The following is a 22,678-nucleotide window of genomic DNA, read 5'->3' on the forward strand; positions in this document are numbered from 1 at the left end:
GGCGTCACGGTGTCTGCCGTGCTAGATACCGTCCCGTCCGACGTTCCCGAAAGGGCCACGGTTGAAATTTTCGTCGATCGTCGATATAATCGTGCTGCAGGGCGTTCCGAGTTTCAAAGCGGTGCAGAGTCCATCGCACACGCGAACGTACAAAGGGTGCTCGTCCAGGCGGCTCAAACCGTAAGCCCTATGGCACACGGGACACCGAGCTTTTTTACGATTGACTCGTTCCAAGGACGAGTCGACCAAAACCACCGGATGATAAAGCGAGTTTAAGAAGCCGCGGGACGAGATAAAAGAGTGCGGAGACAGAAGATGATACCTGGATGCAGGGTAATTTGGCCGTGAAAGGAGAGCATCGGTCGCCGGAAAGTATCCTGTCTGAGGAAATAGGAGAGGAAAGGAGACCAGAGGATACCAGCGGATACCAGCGGATACCAGAGGATACCAGAGGATATCAGTGGATACCAATGGAGAGCAGAGGAGAGGAGAGAGGAGAGGAACGCGAGAAGGAGAGGGAGGCAGAGAGCGCACCGTGGAAAGGAGCCGCGGACTCAGAATGGGACAGGCTAAGCCACGTGACATACTCTATAGCGTTCCGTGCCGCAACGCCCCGTATTGATCGAACGAGCATCAGCTGTACGGTTGGCGGTAGCGTACTCGTTTACTCGTAGCTACCCGCCCGCGCGTACCCTGCCCGAGCAGGCGAACCGAGGACCATCCGGCCAGCTCGGCCCGCGACCAGCCCGCGACCAGCCCGCGACCAATCGTGTTCTCGCGCTCGTCATCTCGAGGAGCCCGAGGTCTCGAGATTCGAGAGAAAACGAAGAGAGATCCGTGGACGATATACTCGAGGAGCGCGCGAGATCTCCATTCTCGATCCGTCGAGGTTTCAAGGTTCCGCGAGAATCGACGACGATTCGCGGAGCGGGACGGCCGGCGGTCCCCTTTGACGACCAGTTCCGCCGCGTCGGACTAGATATATCGAGCACTTCCCGCGAGAAATAAACCGCTCGATATCGAGAAGCGGGCCGACCTATAGACCGTACACGTAGCTGGAAAACCGATTAATAAGCGTCGGCCTATAGTTAGGCGAAAGAGTATCGTTGTCGCCGGTGGCGTGGCAACCGCCCCGTTCTTAAATGGATCACCACGCCACGGCTCACGCCATATCGCGCCATCGAGCCGGTGTAACCCGGTGTAACGCGGTGTAACCCGCGCGTAACCCGATTGTTTTGCCGAGCTTTTTCGACGGAGATTACACTCTCTGAGAGCCGCGACCATCGTTCCGGGATTAACTCGATTCAACGCGATTACGGAGAAAATTGAAAGCGGCCCGGAGAAATTCGGCTCCGAGGAACCATCGAGATCACGCGAAAAGACTCTTCGCGCGGATATCTCGGGATCCGTAGATTCGACGCGGCACGGTTCGTCGCACCGCGAAATTGGAAATCGCGCTATCCCGCCAAAATGAAACGAGAGCGCCGTCGAATCTGTCGAACTCGATCGAATAACCTGGCACGGTTTCAATGGGTCAGCGTGTAACGGGGCGACTCTTGGCAACTCGGGATCGACCGGTCACGCACTGACACTTTGACGATCCCACGCGAGATAGCGGTTTATGCTCGCGAATGAAAGACTGCTTCGTGGAAACGTCGGTATCGATTCGATACGACTCGAGAAGCGCAACTGGTTGATTTCCGATGGGTCGCCGCGACGCTACGCGACGCGATCCAGCCTTTTCGAGGAGAAAACACGCGTGCCACTTGTGAAAGCGCCTCGAGCTCGGCTTGAAAAGGCCGATAGCGCTTAAAGGAGATTGCAAAGGAGCCGCTTTTGACCGATCCGAGGCGCGATGACACGCAGCCCACGGCTAGGGCGTCTTCCCGGAACGATAGCCTATCTTCGAAACGGTTTTTTATCTCCGCCGATTCGTTTTCCAGGTGTCCCAAGGGCCGCTCGCTCGTCCAACCACGGATTAATTTGGATCGTTCGCGAACTCTCGCTGCTCGCGTTCGGGCGAACTACTTGGCTGCAGCCACAGCTGCACCGAGCCATCGTTTAATTTCAGCCTCTTGCTCCGAGCAACTCCTGTGCGGAATCGCCCAGAGCGCCTAAACGTTCCAGTGGAAAGGGTTCGCGAATTGTCCGTGCCAAACAGAAATTAGTTTGCGTCGTTATCGTTCCGAGTTGGAACAGCGCGGGACTCCTGGGAAAATCGTATCCGGACCTTGCGAACGGTACTCGATCCTCCGGAGAGCAGGTCGACAAACTTTTAAGCCTCGCTAACCTCGCACCTCGTTGTTTCGTCCCGCGCCAGAAACGACGAGAATCGATCATCGCCGATGCCACTGTCCATAAAATTTCACTCATTTTTTTTGCGCAATGTTCAATATGTGATCTTAATCGCACTTTTTTAACGCTGAATTCAAATATGCAATCCGTTTCTTCTTTTCTATCGCGTAAGATTTTTGAGTAATGCGCAGTTCAATATTCAATGATTACTGTAATCTTGTACAAGGTGTTCCGAAATTTTCCGTACATACTTCGGCAGTGTATTCTACGAGTAAAAATAAGACCAAAATGTTATATAACAAAATGTCTATAAATGCTTTCTTAAGAATTTATAATAAAAATACAAAACATAATTTAAACGCTGTTAAATATGCCTGTATCTCCATTCCAAAGTCACGCCCGCCTTTATTGACATAAATTTGACATCGACGAGTTATTGAATTTATTGTTGATTTCACAATGAGTTGTGATTTTGACTTATCTCTTAGCAGGTGATATTGATTTTTATAATTAATTCGTCTCTTGCACGTTAGCGTTATCATATCTTTCGCATTTCTTATTTTTGTCATAACTTCAAACAAAGCATTTATTTATGGACTCTTTGTTATATAAGATTTTACTTTTATTCTTGCTTGTAGAATACACTCCCGGAGGTATATATGGAAAATGCGGGACACCCTCTAGATTAGTTTGTTCGGAAAGTTCGTTTCAAGTCTTTTATACAAATTCAATGAAACGAGCTGTATGGAACGTGACACGAACTTTTTGACAAACCAATATATAGTTTGCTTGCAAACAATTTATTAAGGTTGTTCGGAAAGTTTGTGTCACATTTCATAGAGTCCGTTTCATTGAATTCGCATAAAAGACTCGTGAAACGAACTTTCCGCACAACCTGATATTCACGAAATACAGAACATTATCAAAAATGTTGTTGATTTTCTGAAACATTTAACTTCTGGAATACTTCGTTCCAGTGATCTGCAGCAATCAGCCAGCATATTAACGCTCCATTTGCGAACAAATATTAAACTCCATTTGATACATTGTTGTCTCGATTGAAACAGCGATTTTTCGGGATCCGGAGCGAAATTACTTAAAACTGTATTGTAAACTTTTACAGCAGCAATATTAATTTTGCCTGTGATTCTCCGATTTTTCGGCGCAATCTCCACCGTGCTCTCTCCAATTAAATTATTAATTTCTTTTATACTCTGTAATCTAAAGGGCAATTAACCCATTTAATGAACAAATAAGAAGAATAATAATAGAAGCAGCGGAGCTCGGAAACACCGAATGCTAATTTCACGCAGGAAAAGGTTGGTTTCCCGTTCGGAAATCGAGGTTACGGATCGCGCGTTAAGCTGTTGGGATTCAAGGCAATTAAGAACGGCGAACCGACCAAAAAGACGCTTTACACCGTTCTCGCCCGAGTCGGTTCCGCGGAGAGCATCGAGGGAAGCGGTCCTCGACGGTTTTTGCCTCCGGAATCCTTGCAAACGCATCGACGCGAAGCTCGTTGTCCGTTTTCGACGACGTCGGACGAGAAGAGGAATTTCGGCTGGGGAATACAACGCGATCGGCCGTCGACGTTGTATCGCGAGACGCCAGATGCTAAGTGTGAGAGGCACGAGACGCGAGGGATCAAGGATTTCGAGGCTCGGTGATCTCCGGAGAGATTAAGTCGGGATATTAGGTTGCCGGCTGGAATTCTTCGACGTCCTCGGGAAAAGTGCCTCCACCGGGATTCGAAATGCTCGGAAACCGAAATCCGAGGAATTAGCGACGCGTCGGCATTTAGTCGGCTCCCCGAGCGCCTGCCCTAAATACGAATATAGGTAATAGAGACGAGGATTCCTAGGTGGGTCGTTCTTCCATCGTTCGAGTTTGGAGAGGGTTTTCTGGTCTAGACGTTCATCTTGACGGGGCTCTTTGCGATTAAGAAAAGAAAATCGTACCAGCTTATTGTATCGAGTCTCGTGACACCTTCTTGGCCTGTAATGTGTAGAACATGTGCAATACTTTTTCATTAAAAAATATTAAAAATTAGCGAAGATACAGCTGTTTCAGTAGAGCTACTCCTTCTGTTGAACATGCCTGCACGTTTGTCATAATTTTGGTCGTTCTGCTTATCTGAGATGGACGTATGAGCAACTTATTTTGTTAAGTACGAACGTGGGCTATCGCGCGTACCAAACTCGTGGACAGATGTTAAACAGAAAAATTTTGGCTGCATTCTAAACTTAAGATATCGATTTCTTAATTTCTTTTTCGGTTTCAGCTCGCAGAAGAAAAATAGTTACACTGGTTCGCACGATAGTGGCACATGTGCTGAAGACCTTCAATTCTTATCCCAATCGGTCAACTAAAAATTGTGGTTTCGAGAAAAAACGCGTTTAAACTTTCTTTGTATCATTTAGATAAAAATCCCACTTATAGCTAATCTGCCAGCCCATGATCATAGAAGGGGCCAGCTTCTTATTAGAAAAAAAGCGCCGGGTTTCCGCTTCTTGTATCGATCTGCGTGCAACAGCATGTGTTTTGATCCCTTTTGATGCCCTCTGCATTATGTTATTATCGATTGCTTATTCTATTGCATATCCTGCTGTTCGGCTGCGTATAACTTCATCAATTTTTCGAATCCCAACAATACCCTATGATGGAAATATTTTCGGTAGCATGTACTCGCAGACAATGAAATAAAAAAAGAAATCGATTTTTCGAAGGCTCTAGACTAGGAGACCGCCTTAAGGCACCGAGACTCGAGAAGGTAGCAAATTCTCACGCAGGCACGGCGCGGCCGGGAATTCAATTTGCTCGGCCAATACTCGATTAAACGGATTTAGTTTAATTCGCTGGGACGCGGACGATCGGCGGGCAACTCCGTCCTTCGTCTGGTCGCCGATGAGATTACGCTAATCGGTGAGACGCGTTTAACGAGATGATGGAAAGCGAGCAGATTGTTAGTATTGCTGGCTGATTTCGCCGACTGTTCCCCGCTCCGACGGAGCCGAGCAGAGCAGAGCGGAATGCTAATAACGGAAAACGTGCTTTCTGTTTCAGATGACATAGAATGGGTTGGGTGGCGCTTGGGCGGTGTGCGGGTGGTGGCGGCCGCCTCTCGTCCGTCCTCTCGCTGTCTCTCACCTCCCTCGCAAGCTCCCTCATCTTCACCATCCTCTGTATCCTCACACTTGCCCTCACTCTTGTCACCCTCGTGCGTGCCGAGGACATGTACGTATTACATTATCGAACACGATCGTTACTCAGTTTTTTAACGAACGACCCGTCTTCTTCTCACCTTCTCGATTCGAGCTCGCACGACCTCTCTCGGTCCTCTGTCTCTCTGTCTCTCTCTCTCTCTCTCTTGAAGACTCTCTCCTTTTGACCTTACTTTTTCCCCGTCGAATCGAGAAGCTGGGATCGCGACGCTATCGTAGACGAGTTTTTTGCTTGCGATAGGATATCGAGGGGCGACATTACGACGAGGATATCTTCGACTAGTACCAATTTCTCTGCATGGAACGGAGAGAGAATCGTCGTTAATGTCGCCCCGTTTCTCCTTCGATTTACCATTTGTTGGACGATACTCGCGTACCTTCGTCCCGATACGAATCGGAACGTCGCGTCGGTCGACCGAAGGGACGATAAAACGCAAAACGGATAACGAAACCCTAAGGACGGTCGACGCGACGCGCCCGCGACGCTGCATCATCTCTGTTTCACGTGTAGCCCGAGAGTAGACGAGTTTGGATATTTATACGTATACATATAGTGAACATACATAATAACGGTCGTGGTGTAGCCACGCGACCGTGACGTAGCAAGAAGACGTATCGCATAGACACGGCGTACGTATTATGTATACATAGAGTGAGAGAGCGTTGTCACGGCGTTGCGACGCTCGAAGGTAGAATAGCTGTTTCGATATTACACGTATAGCGCGCTGTAAAGTATAGAGAGCTGTGTATACGGAACGTTTCGGGTAATCCGTAGTTTGTTTGAGTTTGTTCTTCCTCTTTGGATCTACTGCGACCAAGTGGACCTCGCGATCTCGCGATCGCGGGGCTCGCGGGCGTCGCGCGTCGCGTCGCAGCGGGTCGCCTCGCGCGCAAAATTCTAGAGACGAGGCCTGGGGTGCACCGGTGCGACGCTGGCTTCGCGATATCCGCGAGAACCGAGAGAAACCGGTGAGGAAAACCCAGGGAACGGAGAGACAGACGGAGAAAAGAAAAGGTGGGGAGGAACGACGCGAAGACGGACAGGGAGCAGAGAAAGACAGAGAGAGAGAAAGAAAGAGAGAGTGAGAGAGAGAGAGAATGAGAGAGTGCGGAGGGATCCGATGCCTCGGGGGCTAGCTACAGTGGGTTGTGTTGCAGCTTCGAGGAGGGCAAGTCGGACAAGGAGATCCTGGACAACTTGCTGCTGTCGACCCGTTACGACAAGCGGCTTCTGCCCCCGGTCCAAGGTACACTGAGGCCCCCGCCCCACACTCGCCAAGACGACTACACCCCCGACTACCTCGTACCCAATCACCCCGACCATCCAGAGCACCTCGAACATCACCGGCACCGCTACCACCACACAGCACCACACAACCACAGCTCACTGCTCACCCCTCGTCAAAAGGGTATCTCTCTCTCTATATAGAAAGTCGACCCCGATCACGCTAAATCAGCACGAGAACGAAAACGTAAACGAAAACGAGAGCGAACGGACCAGTGGGATGGGGGATCGTGCGATTCGTGCGTTCGCGTCTTGACCCTTTGCTTAACTCGTTCATCCTCGCAAAACGCTCCAGCGGACCAAACGCTTTCGTCTTCACGCGGATGCGCCCATAGTCGACGCCAGAGTTCGGAAAAAAGTAATCCGATTAACACGTTGAGCGCTGCGACGGTCCTCTCGGACTGACAGTGTACTCTTTTTTGCGGCGACGTCAGTTCCCAGGAACTGACAGCGCGAAGCTATTGTTTAAAAATAATGCCGGCCTGCCGCCTCGACGGAAGACACAGCAGAATCGGCTCCGCGCTTAACGCTGTTAATGAATACTGATTGTAACCTGTCAGTTATTATAACTAATTTATTCTAAAGTAACCTGAATAATGCTTGACGAGCATAACTCGTTAGTTGTTATAAATTGGTATAAATTGGTTATGATAACTAACGGGTTATAATCTTTAATCATCGATCTGATTACTTTTCGTCCAACTCTGATCGACACCGATATAATCAAAGAGTTAATCGTCTTTCCGACAATTTCGCGTCTAACGCTTATGACCTAGTTAGACGTTGCACAACGACGAAATCGTTGCCGTCGAAACGACTGGACCGACCAACACGACAAGAAACAAACAAAACGCGTCTGATGGTCGCGTTCGAATTGATGATGCGCGATAACCATAAATCATTCCCTGTTTCTTTTTTGTCCTGTTGATCAGTCGGTCGGATTCATCGCTATACGACATCGCCAATTTGGACGCGACCATAAGATTTGTTTCGTGAGTCTGTTGCCGTGTTGGTCGATGGTTAGACGACAACGTTTTTTGTCGTTGTGCGACGTCTAATCGAAACTTAGAGGGAGGCAGGTTCTTCCAGATAAAGAATCTAGCAAACTGCCGGAGTGGTTTCCCGTGATTCCTCGATCCTATTCGAAGAAGCGAAATCGTTTGGCCGACGGTATCTTGAATCGATGGAGCAATCGCGGCGCGTTTATTCGAGTCGATCGACGAATCGGTCGGGAGTCGAGAAGCAGAAGCGAATGCGAGCGGCTGACCAATGCTGGTTCGCGTCACTGGCACCGGAGTCCTCGTTGCCGGCATCCGTTTTGCCGCTGAAGAGCGATGATGCTCGCTTGTCGTTCGGGAATTCAATTCCACGCGCCGGTAATAAATTTCCAGACACGGCGGATTTCTTCTCGAGATTCTCGAGTCGCTCGGAGGGGGGGGGGGAAGCTTTTCTCCCCGGCATTTGCATCGGGACGCGAGCAGACGGTACGCGATCTCAAAAATTCATCGCGCAGCCTAGAAGGTTGAATCCGCGCCAACGCCCGGTCGCGTTGCCGTGCCGCACCGGTAATACATCCGCTCGTCGTTCGCCGCTCGCCGATCGATTCTCTCTCGAATCGGAACTGCAAAATTTGCTCGTTACGCTCGCGATTAATTTTCGACGCGGGACTAACGAGCTTACCAATTATTCGCAAAGGCCAGACGAATCCGCGAGCGTTTTTGCTCGGTGGAACGAGGAGAGAAAGGAACGGCCGGAAGAAAACGACCCTCGGACGTCTAGTGGCTCGCGACGTCGTCGACGTCGACGTCGCCAGAACGTGCTCGCGTCACGCTCCATAGAAATTGCCGGGATGAATCGATCACGCGTGGCCTGGATTTATTCGAATGCAAATACCCCCGGCTCCCCCCTTTTGGCAATTAGCCATCGATCTAATGAACCCCGGTCCGTTCGGCGGTTCGCAAAACCAGCGCCGGAAATCGGTACAGCTCGGTACAGTTCGCGGATGTACTTCCCGTTTCGCGTTCGCCTCTATCGCGGTCGATTCGTCATCGTTTCGTCGTCGTCGTCGTTCCCGACGAAAAGGAAACGGACAGCCGCTCGTTCTCGTGCGGCTCGGCTAACGTGCACGCGCGAGGGTAGCTCGTTCGATGGGAAAATTCGCGATTAGCGTCGCGTTCCGCGTCCTTTGCTCCTCCGCTCGATTCGTTCTCTTGCAACGGTAATATTTATAGATGGTCGGAAACGGGTCGAGGACAGAATTTTCTTTTTCCACTCGAGACGCGAAACGCTTGGACGGAATCGTGACGCGGAAAGCGCGATAAAAGGCGATAAAACGCGGGCGCGCGCGCGCTCCGCCGCCGGTTAGCTTTCTACTGTTTGGACCTCGATCCCCCTATTCCTCGCTCGTTCGTTCCTCGGACGATCGCGAGGGAACAAAGCCGGACGTGCGGCCGTCACGCGCGCGAACTTCGTCGGGAGAAAAATGCTCGAACGTTGACGTTGCTCTCTTAGTCCTGTTCTCGACGCTCTTCGCCGAATTTACGCGAATAATCTTATGATTACCGGTAATTGACACCGTCCGCCGTTCGGCACCGCAAATTCCCGCATCCGAGACATTCGCCGTCTGAGTAAGGTATATAAAAAAAAAGTACCTATTTATGAAACACCGCTCAATTGAGAATTATTTTTATTCTTTTTTTGTCATTCCAGGCAATGGCAAGATTAAGAGAAGAAATTTTAGTCATTCTACAGTAAACGTAATAGTAAATGTAATAGTCTCTGTAACATAAAGAAAAAATTCATGTGAATTAGTCCAGTTTGGAAGAAGTTATCGCGTTTCAAGAAGCGTTCGAATTCTTTTTGCCAGCATTGTTAAATAAATGTTAAATAAATATTTCGCAGTTCATTACGTTATCTAGAAACATCAGTATATAAATATTGAGCAACAACACTTTTCAGGTGTGATAAAATCGATGATAATCGTATATCCCCCCTGAAAAGCGTTCCATAATAGGTACTTTCATCTTAATCGAGATTCTACCGCGTTTGGAAACGATGTTGAAAACGTGTCGACGTTACAGGAGGGCCGCCGAAATTGTTCCGCGTCCCATGAAATTTCGAACGCTCGCGGACGATACGATTCCACCCGGATCGGTCTCGCGCTTATGGAAATTCGGCGTTTGATATGCGCCGACCCGAATATCGGCCGAGTTGGCGACCGGTGCCAAACGGAAGTCTATATACCGTTCGTAGCACAGGTGCCGTAAAAACCAGGGCCGGTGCCAAACGGTCGCGCAGCGGAAATACGCGCCCAAAATAATATCCGCCTATGACACGTGTCCGAGGCTGACACGTGAGACACGTGCGCGTCGCGAGACGTTTTCGGTCTCGTTTCGCGGTTACGGCATCGACCGCGAATTAGCAATCGGTGGTATCCGTGTCGGACACTCGTGAAGAGAGTCCCGTTCTCGCAAACTGCCTATCGAAGCGACAACGTTTTCTTTTTTTACCCGGTTGAAAGAAACACACCGAGCACAAAAGCGCACGGTCTCCCTTTGTATCGGTGGGTATGACGGCGCCGTGAAAAGGTGGAAACAGGGAGGGAGGGGAGGGAGGGTAGAAAAGTTTGCGACGACGCGCGGCGCGGAGAGGAGCGGAGAGGAGCGGAGCCCTCGAGCGAACGCCAGCGTCGTTTGTTCCGCCGCTACCGAACGCGAAGAAAGCCAGCTTTTGCGAGCTTTTGCGAGCGCGAGAGTGCGGGGACAGGTGCGGGACAATAGGAGGACGGCGTTGACGAGCCTCGAGCACAGGAGAAAACAACCGCGCGTCATATCGCTTCTCTGCGCTTTCTCGCCTCGCCTCGCCTCGCCTCGCCCCGCCTCGCCTCGCATCGTATCGCCACGCCTCGCGGAATAGCCTGCAATTCGACCGACTAAAGAGACCTTGATTGCTTGTTCCGCTTGAAATAGCACTCGCTTTCGGTCGTTTCACGCGAGAGAGAAATGCCGCGAGGACGATCACGCGCCACCGAGCCGAAAGATTTCCCGCGGAAATACCGGAGACGGAATTAACGAAGGAACCAACGCGCCAAGGTAATTGGACGAGATCGGCGCGGGCCGAAGACGAAGAGACGAGCGCGCGGCGAGGTCTGAGAGCGCGGAAACTCGATTTCAACGCGATATTTCAGCGGAACGCTTGACGTCTTCGTTGCATCGTTGTAGCGTAGTACTGCGCGCTGCTTTCCGATTCCCTTTCGAAACGGACGAGCCCTGATTGTCTTGCGAGGCTTCTCGCATACATTCTCCGCTTGTTTCTTTGCTTTTCTCTTTCCTCTTTCGTTCTCTTTATCCTTTTGTTTCTCCTTCTCTTTTTTTATTTCTCTTCTGTTCTCGCTCGAGTAGATTCGCGCGATCCGGTCCGCGGGGACGCGAAGAGACGCGCGAGGATAAGCGAAACGAAGCGAAAATGAAGCGAAACGAAGCGAAATGAAGCGAAGCGAAACGAGAAGAAAGGATGAGACGTGGGCAAGAGTTGTTGGCTATCACAGAAAATCTACACACTGACAACGAGACTCTAACGATAATTTTACAATCCTCACTTTCCTCTCGCCATACTCTTTCGCTGTGTTCGATTCTGGACGAATATTTACGAGTACTTACGGCCGATTTTCGAAACGCCGCCCGACGAGATCGCAAAGGAGGCCCGAAAAGTCCCGACACGGAGAACAAAAAACGATAAGTACACCGATCCGACGATCTCGCGAGTAACGAGTGTCGTTGAACGGAATACATACGTCCGTACGTGACAAAAAAAAGAGTACCTACGCCGTAGTTGTCGTTGCTGTTTTATCGTAGATGTTACCGTTGTTCGCCGTTTATTTGCACTCTGTTTCTCTCGAATGGAGAACCACGGACGAGAACGGAGACAAGAGAACGGAGTTGTCGTTATTGTTGTCGATAGAACGAGAAGAGCAGACCACGTAGATCACGCGGTAGTAGGATCGAGCAGTTGTTGAAATTCGGTAGAAATACAAAAACGAAAACCACAGAGAACAGAAACCAGAAAACAGAAAACAAAAAACCAAAAAATCCAAAATGACAAAAAAAAAGGATGAGACGTGGGCAAGGGTTGTTGGGTGTTACAGATGCGGATTTCTGCTGCGGAATGCGATGGCCTGGTGACGCCACCAGCCTGTCGAACCGGTCGTCAACCTCCTCTAACGACCCCAAGAACCAGTACAAGAACCAGAACAATAACCACTACACGCCGCACCAACACCTTCGCACCCACCTTCGCGGTCCGTTCTTCTGCTTTTACATCTCTCGTAACCTCGTCTAGAAAAATTAATTAAGGCTGTCACGATTCTCATGCGATCCACAGACCAAACCCGTTCCGAACCGACCCGACCCGACCCCGACCCGAACCGACCCGTCCCATTCAATCGTTCAACCGTCGTTTCGGTTCCGTGCGTTCGTTCGTTCGTTCGTTCGTTCATTCGATGTTTTCGTTCTCTCGCTCGCTGACCCGTCTCTTCGAACGTTTACCTACTCCACTGACTCGTCGCGCGCCGCTCGGCGAACCCCGGTTTTGTCGAACGTACCCGGAGAGAAGAGCGCATCACTCGCACAATGGATTCCTTCTTCCGAACCAAAATAGAAACGACGACGAATTCGGATGCAGGGACGGAATACGGGTGACGGTAGACTAAAGACGGAAGACGGGCGTCGTGTCGGGCTTCGCGATTCGAATCGAATCTCGAATGGGTTGCCAGAGCCGAATTTTGCATTTCATTACGAGGGTTTGTAGGTCGATCGATTCTCAAACCGGAAGCTGCACTCTCCGCCGACATCCGTTTTTAACGAGAGACCCGGTGGAACGCGAACAAAGAGGTTTTCCCTCGGTCCGTTCGTTTTCAATGTTCCTCCGGAGGTTGTCGTGCGAGTCGAGCCGAGAACCCTCGATCGACTCGGGACGATCTCTCGCGCGCCGTTGCCCGATTTTCGTATCGCGTCCGCGAGCGCAAACGGAAGGCAGTTTCCGTGCGAGGAGAACGTTAAAAGTTAAAGCCGCGATCCATCGACACGTGACATTCTTTCCGAAGCGAACGCGGACTTGTGCCCGATGTGTCGGCCCGATTAACGGCCTTGTACCATAACGATACACCGGGTGCTTAGGCTGTTATCGCGGGCTGGCGGCCGGCCAGGGCCCGGAGGCGTTCGCTGCTCGATAACGCGTGTCCAACGCTTTTTTCTTTACTCGTTTTCTTCTCTCTCTGCCGCTCCTTCGTTTCCGCAGGAAGCGACCGCGATTTCGGACCGCGGCTCCGTCCGGTTCCGTCCTGTCCTGCCGGGTTCAGTCCAGTTCCGTCGCTCTCGAGGCGCGAATTTCGCGATCCCTATCGCGGTGACGAGCGTCCACACGATCCCTGGGGACGTGCCTCCTTCCATTCCATAGTCCAATATGTTCCGAGCCCATTTCCGTACACTCCAGCGTATTTAGAACACTGTGTCTCGATTTACTCGTGTTTCTATGTGTAGTTGAATGCGTTGGCGATCGAGCACGGTGATTGGGACTCGTTAGTCCGGTTGCACGCGAATATCGTGCGACCCAGCGCTAAAACTCTGATCAAGGGGACACCCTCGATGCTCCCGCTCGAGTTCCTTTTCCTTGCGTTCCCACGTCCGTATCCATTTCCGTTTCCGTTTCCGTTTCCGTTTCCGAAATCCGTATCCGTATCCGTGTCCGTGTCCGTATCCCGTTCCGTTTCTCCAGGATTACCGAGCCTGAGAAACCGGCGATCGGCAACCGGCTCTCGAGTCTCGAGCACCGGGCCGCGAGCTTGATACTCGATTTACAGAACACGACTGTTGTCGTCGCAGCATGTGCACAGCATGGCGCTAACGACGCTTTAGCGGTAACGGCATCGGCTTTCGCCTTACGCAAACGTAGATGAGAGAAGTACACGGTTCGATCGCCGTTCCGTCGGGCCGATATCCCACGGTCTCGGAAACCGTCGGAACGCGGCGGTCACGCTGATCGACAAAGACCGATGCTCCTCTCGGAGAGCGCCTACGCAGCCTTCTCCGCACCGATTTCGATGCGTACAAGCGTCGTCGTATCCTCTGTGTCCTCTTATCCTATTTTGGCAACGCGTCAAAGGAGCTCCGTCGAATTAGCGTGAACCGCCCCGCGAGCCTGCTCGTCGAACAACGATTACGATACCGATCCGAGGCTGCGCTGTTTACGATCGCACGATTCTGTTGCAGGAACCTTGACCGTGAACGTGAGCGTGCTGTTGCTAAGTCTGGCGTCCCCGGACGAGTCCAGCTTGGTAATTCAAATCGTTCATTACGATTCGATTCCTCCTAACGTCACCGATCGCCCCGCGTGCTCGCGCGATCGTGGACGACGCTCACCCGCTCGACGTTTCCTTTTCCGCAGAAATACGAGGTGGAGTTTCTGCTGCAACAACAGTGGTACGACCCGCGGCTGCGCTACAGCAACCGATCGCAGTACGAGTTCTTGAACGCGATCCACCATTACGACGACATCTGGTTGCCGGACACGTACTTCATAATGCACGGAGACTTCAAGGATCCGCTCATACCCGTTCACTTCGCCCTACGGATATACCGCAACGGCACGGTCAACTATCTTATGAGGTACTCTACTTAACGATCGAACGATCGAACGATTATGGCGCGGTGCTCTCTCGAACAGAGGGAGAGAGAGACGCCGGAGGCGCGCAGCAGCACGCGCCTCGATTCATCGAAATCCACTTTGGACGTCTCGGGTGTTTCAGGCGTCACCTCATCCTATCCTGCCAGGGTAGACTGAACATCTTCCCCTTCGACGACCCACTGTGTTCATTCGCGATCGAGAGCAGTAAGTAAATCGGCCCGCGCCCGAGATACTCCTCTCCCTCGTTAGCCTGCCCATTGTTGTCCATCGCGGAGGCGATGGACCGGAGGGCCGGAGGGTCGGAGGGCCGGACAACAGCCGAATTAACCGATCGATTCCCGACAGTATCGTACGAGCAAACGGCGATCACGTACGTGTGGAAGAACGACGAGGGTACTTTGCGGAAAAGCCCGAGCCTGACGTCGCTGAACGCGTATCTCATTAAAAACCAGACAATCACGTGTCCGATCAAAGTAAGCTGGCGAGGTGAGTGTCCCGGCGAGATCCGACTCGTTCGCGCGCGTTCCGCGGCCACCCATGAACCAGGAGCCGTCCATTCTGGAAACAAATGAGCAAAGAGGGCGGCGGCACGACGCGATGCCCCGACTTCGACCCGCGATCGGAAAACCGTTTTCTGAACTGAAACGGTGCAGTTCCGACGCCTCCTCTTCTCCATCTTCTTCCGTCGAAAAAGGAACGCGATCCGAAAAGGTATCCGAAATGGAGCGTCTCGGGACTGCACCGTGACGATTCTATCGGGGCATAGTAGGTGCTAAACGGCGAAACATAGTCGCGGCGGACGTGGCCGTTAGGCGTTCCCGTGGAAGAGCGAACGCAAGCGGGAAAGACGAGAAACGTCGACGATGATACTTATATTGCCATTTTCTGTTCGTTGTCGATTTTACATTTATACGACTTTCGTTTTCTTTACTGCATCCCTAAGTGACACACGCTTCTGTATTATCGCAATGCACCGATTCACGGCAATTCTCGTTTGGCCCACGGCAAAGACTTTTTAGTGTCGCTTTTACGCAAGCTCTACCTCTGCGGATTACTCTCTCGCTGTCGCACACTTGTCCGAACAATCGCTGACTGGACCACTGGAACGCGCCGCGGACCTTTCGGGAACGCGACCCGACTCGACTAGACTCGACCAGACACGACAGAACGCCGTTAATCGCGGGTAACCGCGCGTGTCCGGATCGGAAACCGAACAACGGAAATTCGAGGACGGGATCGAGCACGACTTCCACCTCGGTCTCGGGCAAAAGGAGCATCCTATTACCTGTTAGCGGATCGATGCACCTGAGGCGCTGCATCCCTCGACCCTTTGCTCCATTCCTGGAAAACCCCACCATCGTATCTACGGACGACGACGCCGCCGCTGCCACCGCCACCGCCGCCTCCGCCGCCGCCGTCATTGGATCAATAAATCCGGCTAACACCGCCGAAAAAGGATTCCCAATTTCGTTTTCGTACCTCGTCCATCTTCTCCGCTTTCTTTATTTCTTACTCTCTCACTCACTCTCCCTCTTCTTCTCTCTTTCTCTCTCACTCGCTCTCCCTCTTCTCTCTCTCTCTCTCTCTCTCTCTCTCTCTCTCTCTCTCGCCCAAATTCGAGCGTCGATCGTTCCGGTTAAACTTTGCATCTTCCTCCACTCCAGTCATCGTCCGCGCCGGATCGATCTCTTTCTCTCTTCCGTTCGGTCAACAAATCTCGATGAATCTGTAACCTGTTTTCGTTAGATCATTTGCGACGGGCGCACGATGATTCCAATCGAAGCATTAACTGTCCACGACGATTTTAGCAATGTTTCAAGACTTAAAGACCGCTTTACATAGGTCGTCGTAACATTATTAAGCAAAAATGACAATTAAAGAATCAAGATGATTTGAAACTTTCATTTAAAAAGAAAATTCGTTTAACTTTTCATATCGAAGTTTACAGAAGACTGAGTACTAATTAATTTTTTGATCGAAACATTTATTTGTCTAATAAATGTCTAGCAGATCGCGATTTTTCAGTCATTTTCACTGTTTCGATGAAAAAATGTTTGAAAGAAAAATTACTAAGTACTCAGTCTTCTATAAACTTCACTATGAAAAGTTGAAAAAATGTTCTTTTCAAACAAAGAATTAAAGTCACCTTGATTTTCTAGTTGTCGCTATATAATTTTCAGCTAATAATGTTGTAGCTGACGTCTAGACGTATTCAACGACCTGTATAAAACGATCTTTACATCTTGAATCGTTGCTAAACTCGCCTATGAACTGCTAATGCTTCGTCGGAGGGACAATGTGGGTTGTCTCGTTAGACTTTCGTCGCTTCGGACATCGGACCAAAACTGAACGAGACCAGAACGACCGCGTCAGGTAAGTGGTCCGCGGCGCACGTGTCCGACTGCAACGCATCTTTTAGCGCGAATCTGTGTTTCCCTTTGGACGTATGATGCTTGACAATTATCGCACCGCAATCAATTCTCTGGCACCGCCGCGTTGAAATGCGTCTTTCCGACGTGGTCCACGTCCCGAGGACAGAAGAAAAGCCGTTCGCGAGGTGAAGAGGGGACAGGAGAGAAGAGGAGAGGAGAAGAATAAAGAGGAGTATCTATGGCCGAGCTCTGCTGCGTGTATATAAACGCGTGCGATAATCTTTCTTTCCGTTTGCGTACGCTTAGGGAACATTGCTGGGCCGAGCGTGAACGTTGCTAAAATGATCGCGGTATAATTTCGCAAATGGGGAAAGGAAACTCTGCATGAGATGTAGCGAGTCTATGGCGACGAGCCTTCGCGTTTATTTCCAGTTTTGTTACTATTTTATAATTAGTTGAACCTAGATGCGTTTTGTATCTGTATGTATGTTTTTATCTTTATCTTTATCTTTATATTTCCTCTACCATCTATCAATCTATCTATCTATCTATCTATTCGTCTATTTGTCTGTCTATTTATCTGTCTATCTGTCTGTTTGTCTATCTATATTCATCACTATCTGTTGCTCTCCAGATGTGTATACGAATATATACCTATTACGCTGTTGTTCACTGTCATGAGTTTATATGTATGTATATACGCGACGACGCGCCCGTATATATATAGATATAACGATACGTATAGATGATACATGGCTCCTCTAGAAAATGCATATTGGCAACCTTGGTTCCTGTCTCGCTTTTCTAACCGAACCCGCCGTGGTTTGCTTTTTAGGGTGAGAGGCCTCGCGTCTTGCCCGCGACTTTTCAGACCAGTACACTCTAAATCGAACACCCCTGAAACCCGAACGAACATCTTCTTCTCCCGCTGTTCCTTCGTTCGGCCGCGAACAATTTCTTGTCTCGCTTCTGCTAGACTCGCCAGACAACTAGCGCCGACATCGTACGCGATCCCTATTTTCTGGTCTTAGACTTTGGACGCTTGCTGAGCTCACTAAGTAACATTAACAAATGTCAAACAACTGAATCAGCTTACGCAGCCAGCGCGAGAAGCTTGTACTGTATTATTGCGAGATCGTTTCCCCTAACCGCTTCAACCCGAGACCGGAGCACAAAGAACTTTCTCTTTCAGCTCGACGAGATTATCGAGAAGCGTGCTCGCGTCGCGAATCGAATCGAATCGAATCGAAAAGAATCGACATTGAACGTAGGAAAAGAAAAAAAGATCGTGTCGGACGGGACAAGACATCTTTACCCTGAAGAGATCAACCATGGCGGAATACGGGTAATGCTTGGTCTAGTTAGCCCAACGATTCAAATCTCCTCTATGCCCGATGACACGTACTCTAACTCCGCGGATCGCGATATCATTGTATAAATTGCCATTCCCGTTCGCCCGATAGGAGATCTCGGTAATCGCATGGTAATCCGGAAGGACGGATAGATCTTGCCGCGTGTCGATTCGATCGCGATGATACCCGTCGTCGATTGTATTCTATTGTGTGTGCGCGTGCGTGTGCGTGTGTGTGCGTGTTGGTCCTGCTTTCCGTCTAGCCGCGGCGAAACCGCTCTTGTTGCATCAAATACAGCTTTGTATACTCTAACCCTTCATGTACTCTTCTGTTTTTTCTGATCTCCGTTCGGTCGCGTAGCATCTCCGCGACTTCTCCGCGTTTCGTTCCCGATCGCGCGACACCAGATTTATCCGTCCGCCCGAGACCGCCACGCGATGAATCGCGTCCGCGTCCGCGTCCGCGTTCGCGTTCGCGTTCGCAATCGCGCGCGTAACCACCGCGGCGATCAGACACGGGGGAAAAGAGAGAGAACGCAAGAATAGAACGAAAAGTACAGTTGGAAAGAAGAGAGGAAGGAAGATCGTGGGCTGTTCTGTTGCAGCTGACGGACAGATCATGGTCGACTACGAGGACGAGTTCGATGAATTCGGGGACTCAAAGTGCTCGCTGTGCCAGCGCAGGTTTGAGGAGCAAGGTAAAATCCTCCCCTTCGACCGCCAACGATCGAACGTGTTTCCCACATCGGAGATATTTCACGTTGCGCAACACCAATGTAGAGACAAGCCGTAGTAGAATGGTGGGAGAGACAGGACCAAGCTTACCAACTCGTGAGACAGGCCTAGAGAATTCTCGCTCGATGCTTCCCAAATTCTCCTCCGCATCCTCCTCCGCATCTTCCTCCGCATCTTCCTCCGCATCTTCCTTCACAGGCCCTCCGTTTTTCCCGCGAGTCTTCCCCCCGCGTTCTTTTCCGCGCGCGCCCCCTCGATCTGTTCGATCTCGATTTCGATCTCGATTCGCGCGACGCGAGCCTCCTTCGACGGCATCGAACCGTGTCCGTCTCGCAGAACGTAGCGGCGTTTTTGGGAAGCATCGTACCGATCGACGATCCTCGACGCCGACGATTCGCTGGTTCCTCGTCGATTGCGCGAGGCCCGATCGAAGTCGCGTAAACGAAGTGCATAGATCGGAACGAAGGGGAAAGCAGCGCGGATCGTCGGTGCAGGGGTGCTCGAATACGAGCGCAGAGTGCACCGATCGCCGCGTCGAGCGATTGAACCAGACGTGGTTGGACCCCGTGAGCCACTGCCCTAAACTCCGTCCAGGGCACCGACACACGCCCGAAAGGGTTGAAAGTTTGAACCGCATGTCTACAGGTCTTACGGGGTCACTGGCCCGCAGCGTTTAATCGCTGGACGAAACGTCGCGTTACAGAACGTTACGAGAGATTAGCATTCGGACTGTATGTACATGGTAATTAGCGTTGTTGAACCCACCCACACGTTTCTCCCGTATATACGAGTACGTACGTACGTACGGCGTATTATTCATCGGACCGTGGTTCGAATATCTTGGCAAACGTTTGTTTGAATCATTTGGCCTACGCTTCGCTTACGCTTCATTCTATTCCCAGTTGTTGTTGTTCTTTTCTGTCCATGCCGCAAAGATACCGATACGACATACAATTTGTAATCTGTAATCTGTAGCGACACCGCCTACGACGAGAGATCTCGTAGCGATCCAGGCCCGAGTTCGATCGACGACGAGCAAATCTCGTCGTCGCTTCCTCCCCAATGTCCTCTCTCTGACTCTCTTACCCATTTTATTAACCCGTTGCTAGTCCGTTGTTAGCCCGATCATTGTAGCCCGACTATCGGCCCGTTATTGGCCGAAAACGTGTTTTGTTTCGTTGGTTGAGTCGTTTATTTTGCGGTAGCTCGTCGAGCATCGTCATCGAAACGAAAAGGGAAGCGAGAGTAGCGAAGTTTGCGAACGCAGTTTCGTCCCCGTTCGCACCGCGCTCGGTTTGCAGCGTGTCACGGTTACCCCTCGCCGGACGACCAGCTTCCTTCGTCCTGGAACTTCCACCCTCTTTGACGTTTACGCGTTCGATGGTACCATCTAGCTCGGCTTTGAAACGCTTTCGCGAATGTGGAGCTTCACTGCGGAAAGTTGTCGACACGACCGTGTCCTCTCGTCCTATCTCTTCTTCTTTTTCTAGCCCTGGTTTTTTTTCAGTAATTTTTTTCGTTCGTCTTTGTTCGATGGTTCGTTCAGTTTCCCCAAACCCCGCAAGCTGATTATCCACCGCGAGCTCTCGTGGAAGCCGTGTACGCGTTTCGACTCGCGATTCACGAACGGAACGTTCTCGCGGTTCCATCGATCGATAGTCGAACGAGAGGAACGTTTTCGGCGTCGGTTTCTGTTACGAAACGACGACACGATGGACGCCGGTGGGGACGGGGCTGAGACGATGGGGTAGGGTTGCGAGGAGACGACGGATTCGTGAAAAAGCGAGGAAAAGCGATAACGACGCGCGACTGCTCTCATTCGCCGAACGATCTTTCTCGCGCAAACGACAAAAGGCAAACCTGAGACACCACTAACCGCTTTTCTAATTCCCGGTGAATAACTATCGCTCGCTCGCTCGCTCCGACGATCGAGGGAGAGGCACAATCGTAATGATCGATGCAATGCCGTGATAGGTAACTACAGCTGCCTGAAGGTGGATCTGATTTTCACGCGAGATCGTGCCTTCTACTTCACGACGGTCTTCATCCCGGGGATCATTCTGGTGACCAGCTCCTTCATCACCTTCTGGCTCGAGTGGAACGCCGTGCCGGCGAGAGTGATGATCGGTAAGCCTTTCAACTCTCGGCGCATCATTTAGCCAATTGTCCGAGCGCAAACACCTCGAGCACCTCGAGCGAGTCCGCTCGCGCCCCGAGGCACGGCCGGCCGCGGAAAAAGAATCGATTCCGCAGCGAGGCTGCTTACCCGGGGAAAGAGAGAGCACGCGGAAGATTCGTGCCGCGCCGACGCCGGCGTCGGACCCCGGAAAATCTTCCTCTTTCGTCCGAGCTTTTTAACTTTTAACGAGCCGACGTCGTCGGAACGATGAAACAATCCGACGCGGCGCCGCGGCTGGGTAATCCCGCCGAGAAATAACACGGTGTTGAAGATGCATGGAACGAGGCCGAAGACGTAAAGTGCAATCTCTGGCTCTCTTTCTCTCTTTCGCGCGCCCTCGCGGGGGCACGCTGCTTCCTCTTTCCGCGTTGCCGGCAAGATTAACCCAGACCAGCGAGTAAAACGTTGCAATGTGCTTTCGCGAAACATAAACTTTTCAATTAGGTTTGCCCCGACGCTGATAAAAGTACGAGGAAGTGAAGGATCGACGATCTGTTCGCAGGTGTGACGACGATGCTCAACTTCTTCACGACGTCGAACGGTTTCCGGTCGACGCTTCCGGTCGTGTCGAATCTGACTGCCATGAACGTGTGGGACGGCGTGTGCATGTGCTTCATCTACGCCAGTCTACTCGAGTTCGTTTGCGTGAACTACGTCGGCCGGAAGCGGCCGATGCACAACGTCGTCTATCGTCCCGGAGAGAATCCCGTGACCCAGGTACTTTTACGACACCACGCCCGCCGACAACACCTGCATATTCTATTCCTACACCTCTATCTATCTATCTATCTATCTATCTATCTATCTATCTATCTATCTATCTATCTATCTATCTATCTAATCTATCTATCTACTATCTGTCTTTCTATCTTCTAACTATCTATCCATATCTGTCTGTCTGTCTGTCTGTCTATATCTATTATATACGTTTCTTATTTTCTTTCGAATTTCTTACGATTCTTTTGGTTTCGCGTTCCGAAACGTATGCGAGTCGAGAGGTCCCGCGCGACGCTTCTCTCTTACATCTCTCTCTCTCTCTCTCTCTCTCTCTCTCTCTCTCTCTCTCTCTCTCTCTTTCTAGAACTTTATATTTTATACTTTACCGTTTGATTAGCCGCCGCCAGCGCGGCGGAAACTGTTGTCGCTCACATTCTGTCGATTTTTGTCTCTGCCCCACCAAACACCCCCACGTTCCACACACGATTTGTTGCTCGGTCTCACGATATTGGTTTTTCGCTTCTTGTTTCCCTTTCCGTCTGTGTCTAATCGTGCTCGTTCTCACCTTTCTGTTTGGAACGCGTATTACCCCCTCTTACCCCGTTACTTTCGATCCAAAACCGTTTTCGTTCTTCTATTCTTCCAGTCGTTCTGTCTATCGCGTCGTTCTCTTTCTCTCTCTCTCTATCTCCCCGCCCCTTCTCTCTCTCTCTCTCACTCTCTCTTTTTTCGAACGATCTCACCGCTTACGTTTCTTCTTCTTCTACTATCTATACTTCTTCCACTTCTTCTTCACGCTGTGTCGTACCATGTTCTACTTCCGAATTGTCGCGGGGACACACC

The 22,678-nt window shown here is 50.8% G+C and overlaps 1 protein-coding gene across 15 annotated transcripts in view; it reads left to right on the forward strand.

Moving 5' to 3' along the window:
* Positions 1–22,678, forward strand: part of pHCl-1 (pH-sensitive chloride channel 1) — a 67,461-nt gene that overhangs the window by 30,764 nt on the left and 14,019 nt on the right. For 6 of the 15 annotated variants that reach the window (XM_033468856.2, XM_033468866.2, XM_033468857.2 and 3 more), the window contains 10 exons: positions 5,359–5,529; positions 6,675–6,763; positions 11,945–12,097; positions 14,067–14,131; positions 14,242–14,462; positions 14,603–14,685; positions 14,827–14,967; positions 18,810–18,902; positions 20,914–21,066; positions 21,621–21,835. In XM_033468856.2, coding sequence (XP_033324747.1) covers positions 5,369–5,529; positions 6,675–6,763; positions 11,945–12,097; positions 14,067–14,131; positions 14,242–14,462; positions 14,603–14,685; positions 14,827–14,967; positions 18,810–18,902; positions 20,914–21,066; positions 21,621–21,835 — 1,374 coding nt within the window. In that variant the 5' untranslated portion in view covers positions 5,359–5,368. The remainder of the gene's footprint in view (positions 1–5,358; positions 5,530–6,674; positions 6,764–11,944; positions 12,098–14,066; positions 14,132–14,241; positions 14,463–14,602; positions 14,686–14,826; positions 14,968–18,809; positions 18,903–20,913; positions 21,067–21,620; positions 21,836–22,678) is intronic. The other 9 variants (XM_033468865.2, XM_033468867.2, XM_033468868.2 and 6 more) reach the window with 3 other exon arrangements.

This window comes from Megalopta genalis, chromosome 15, assembly GCF_051020955.1.
Source record: "Megalopta genalis isolate 19385.01 chromosome 15, iyMegGena1_principal, whole genome shotgun sequence".
In the NCBI taxonomy this organism is placed as follows: Eukaryota; Metazoa; Arthropoda; class Insecta; order Hymenoptera; family Halictidae; genus Megalopta; species Megalopta genalis.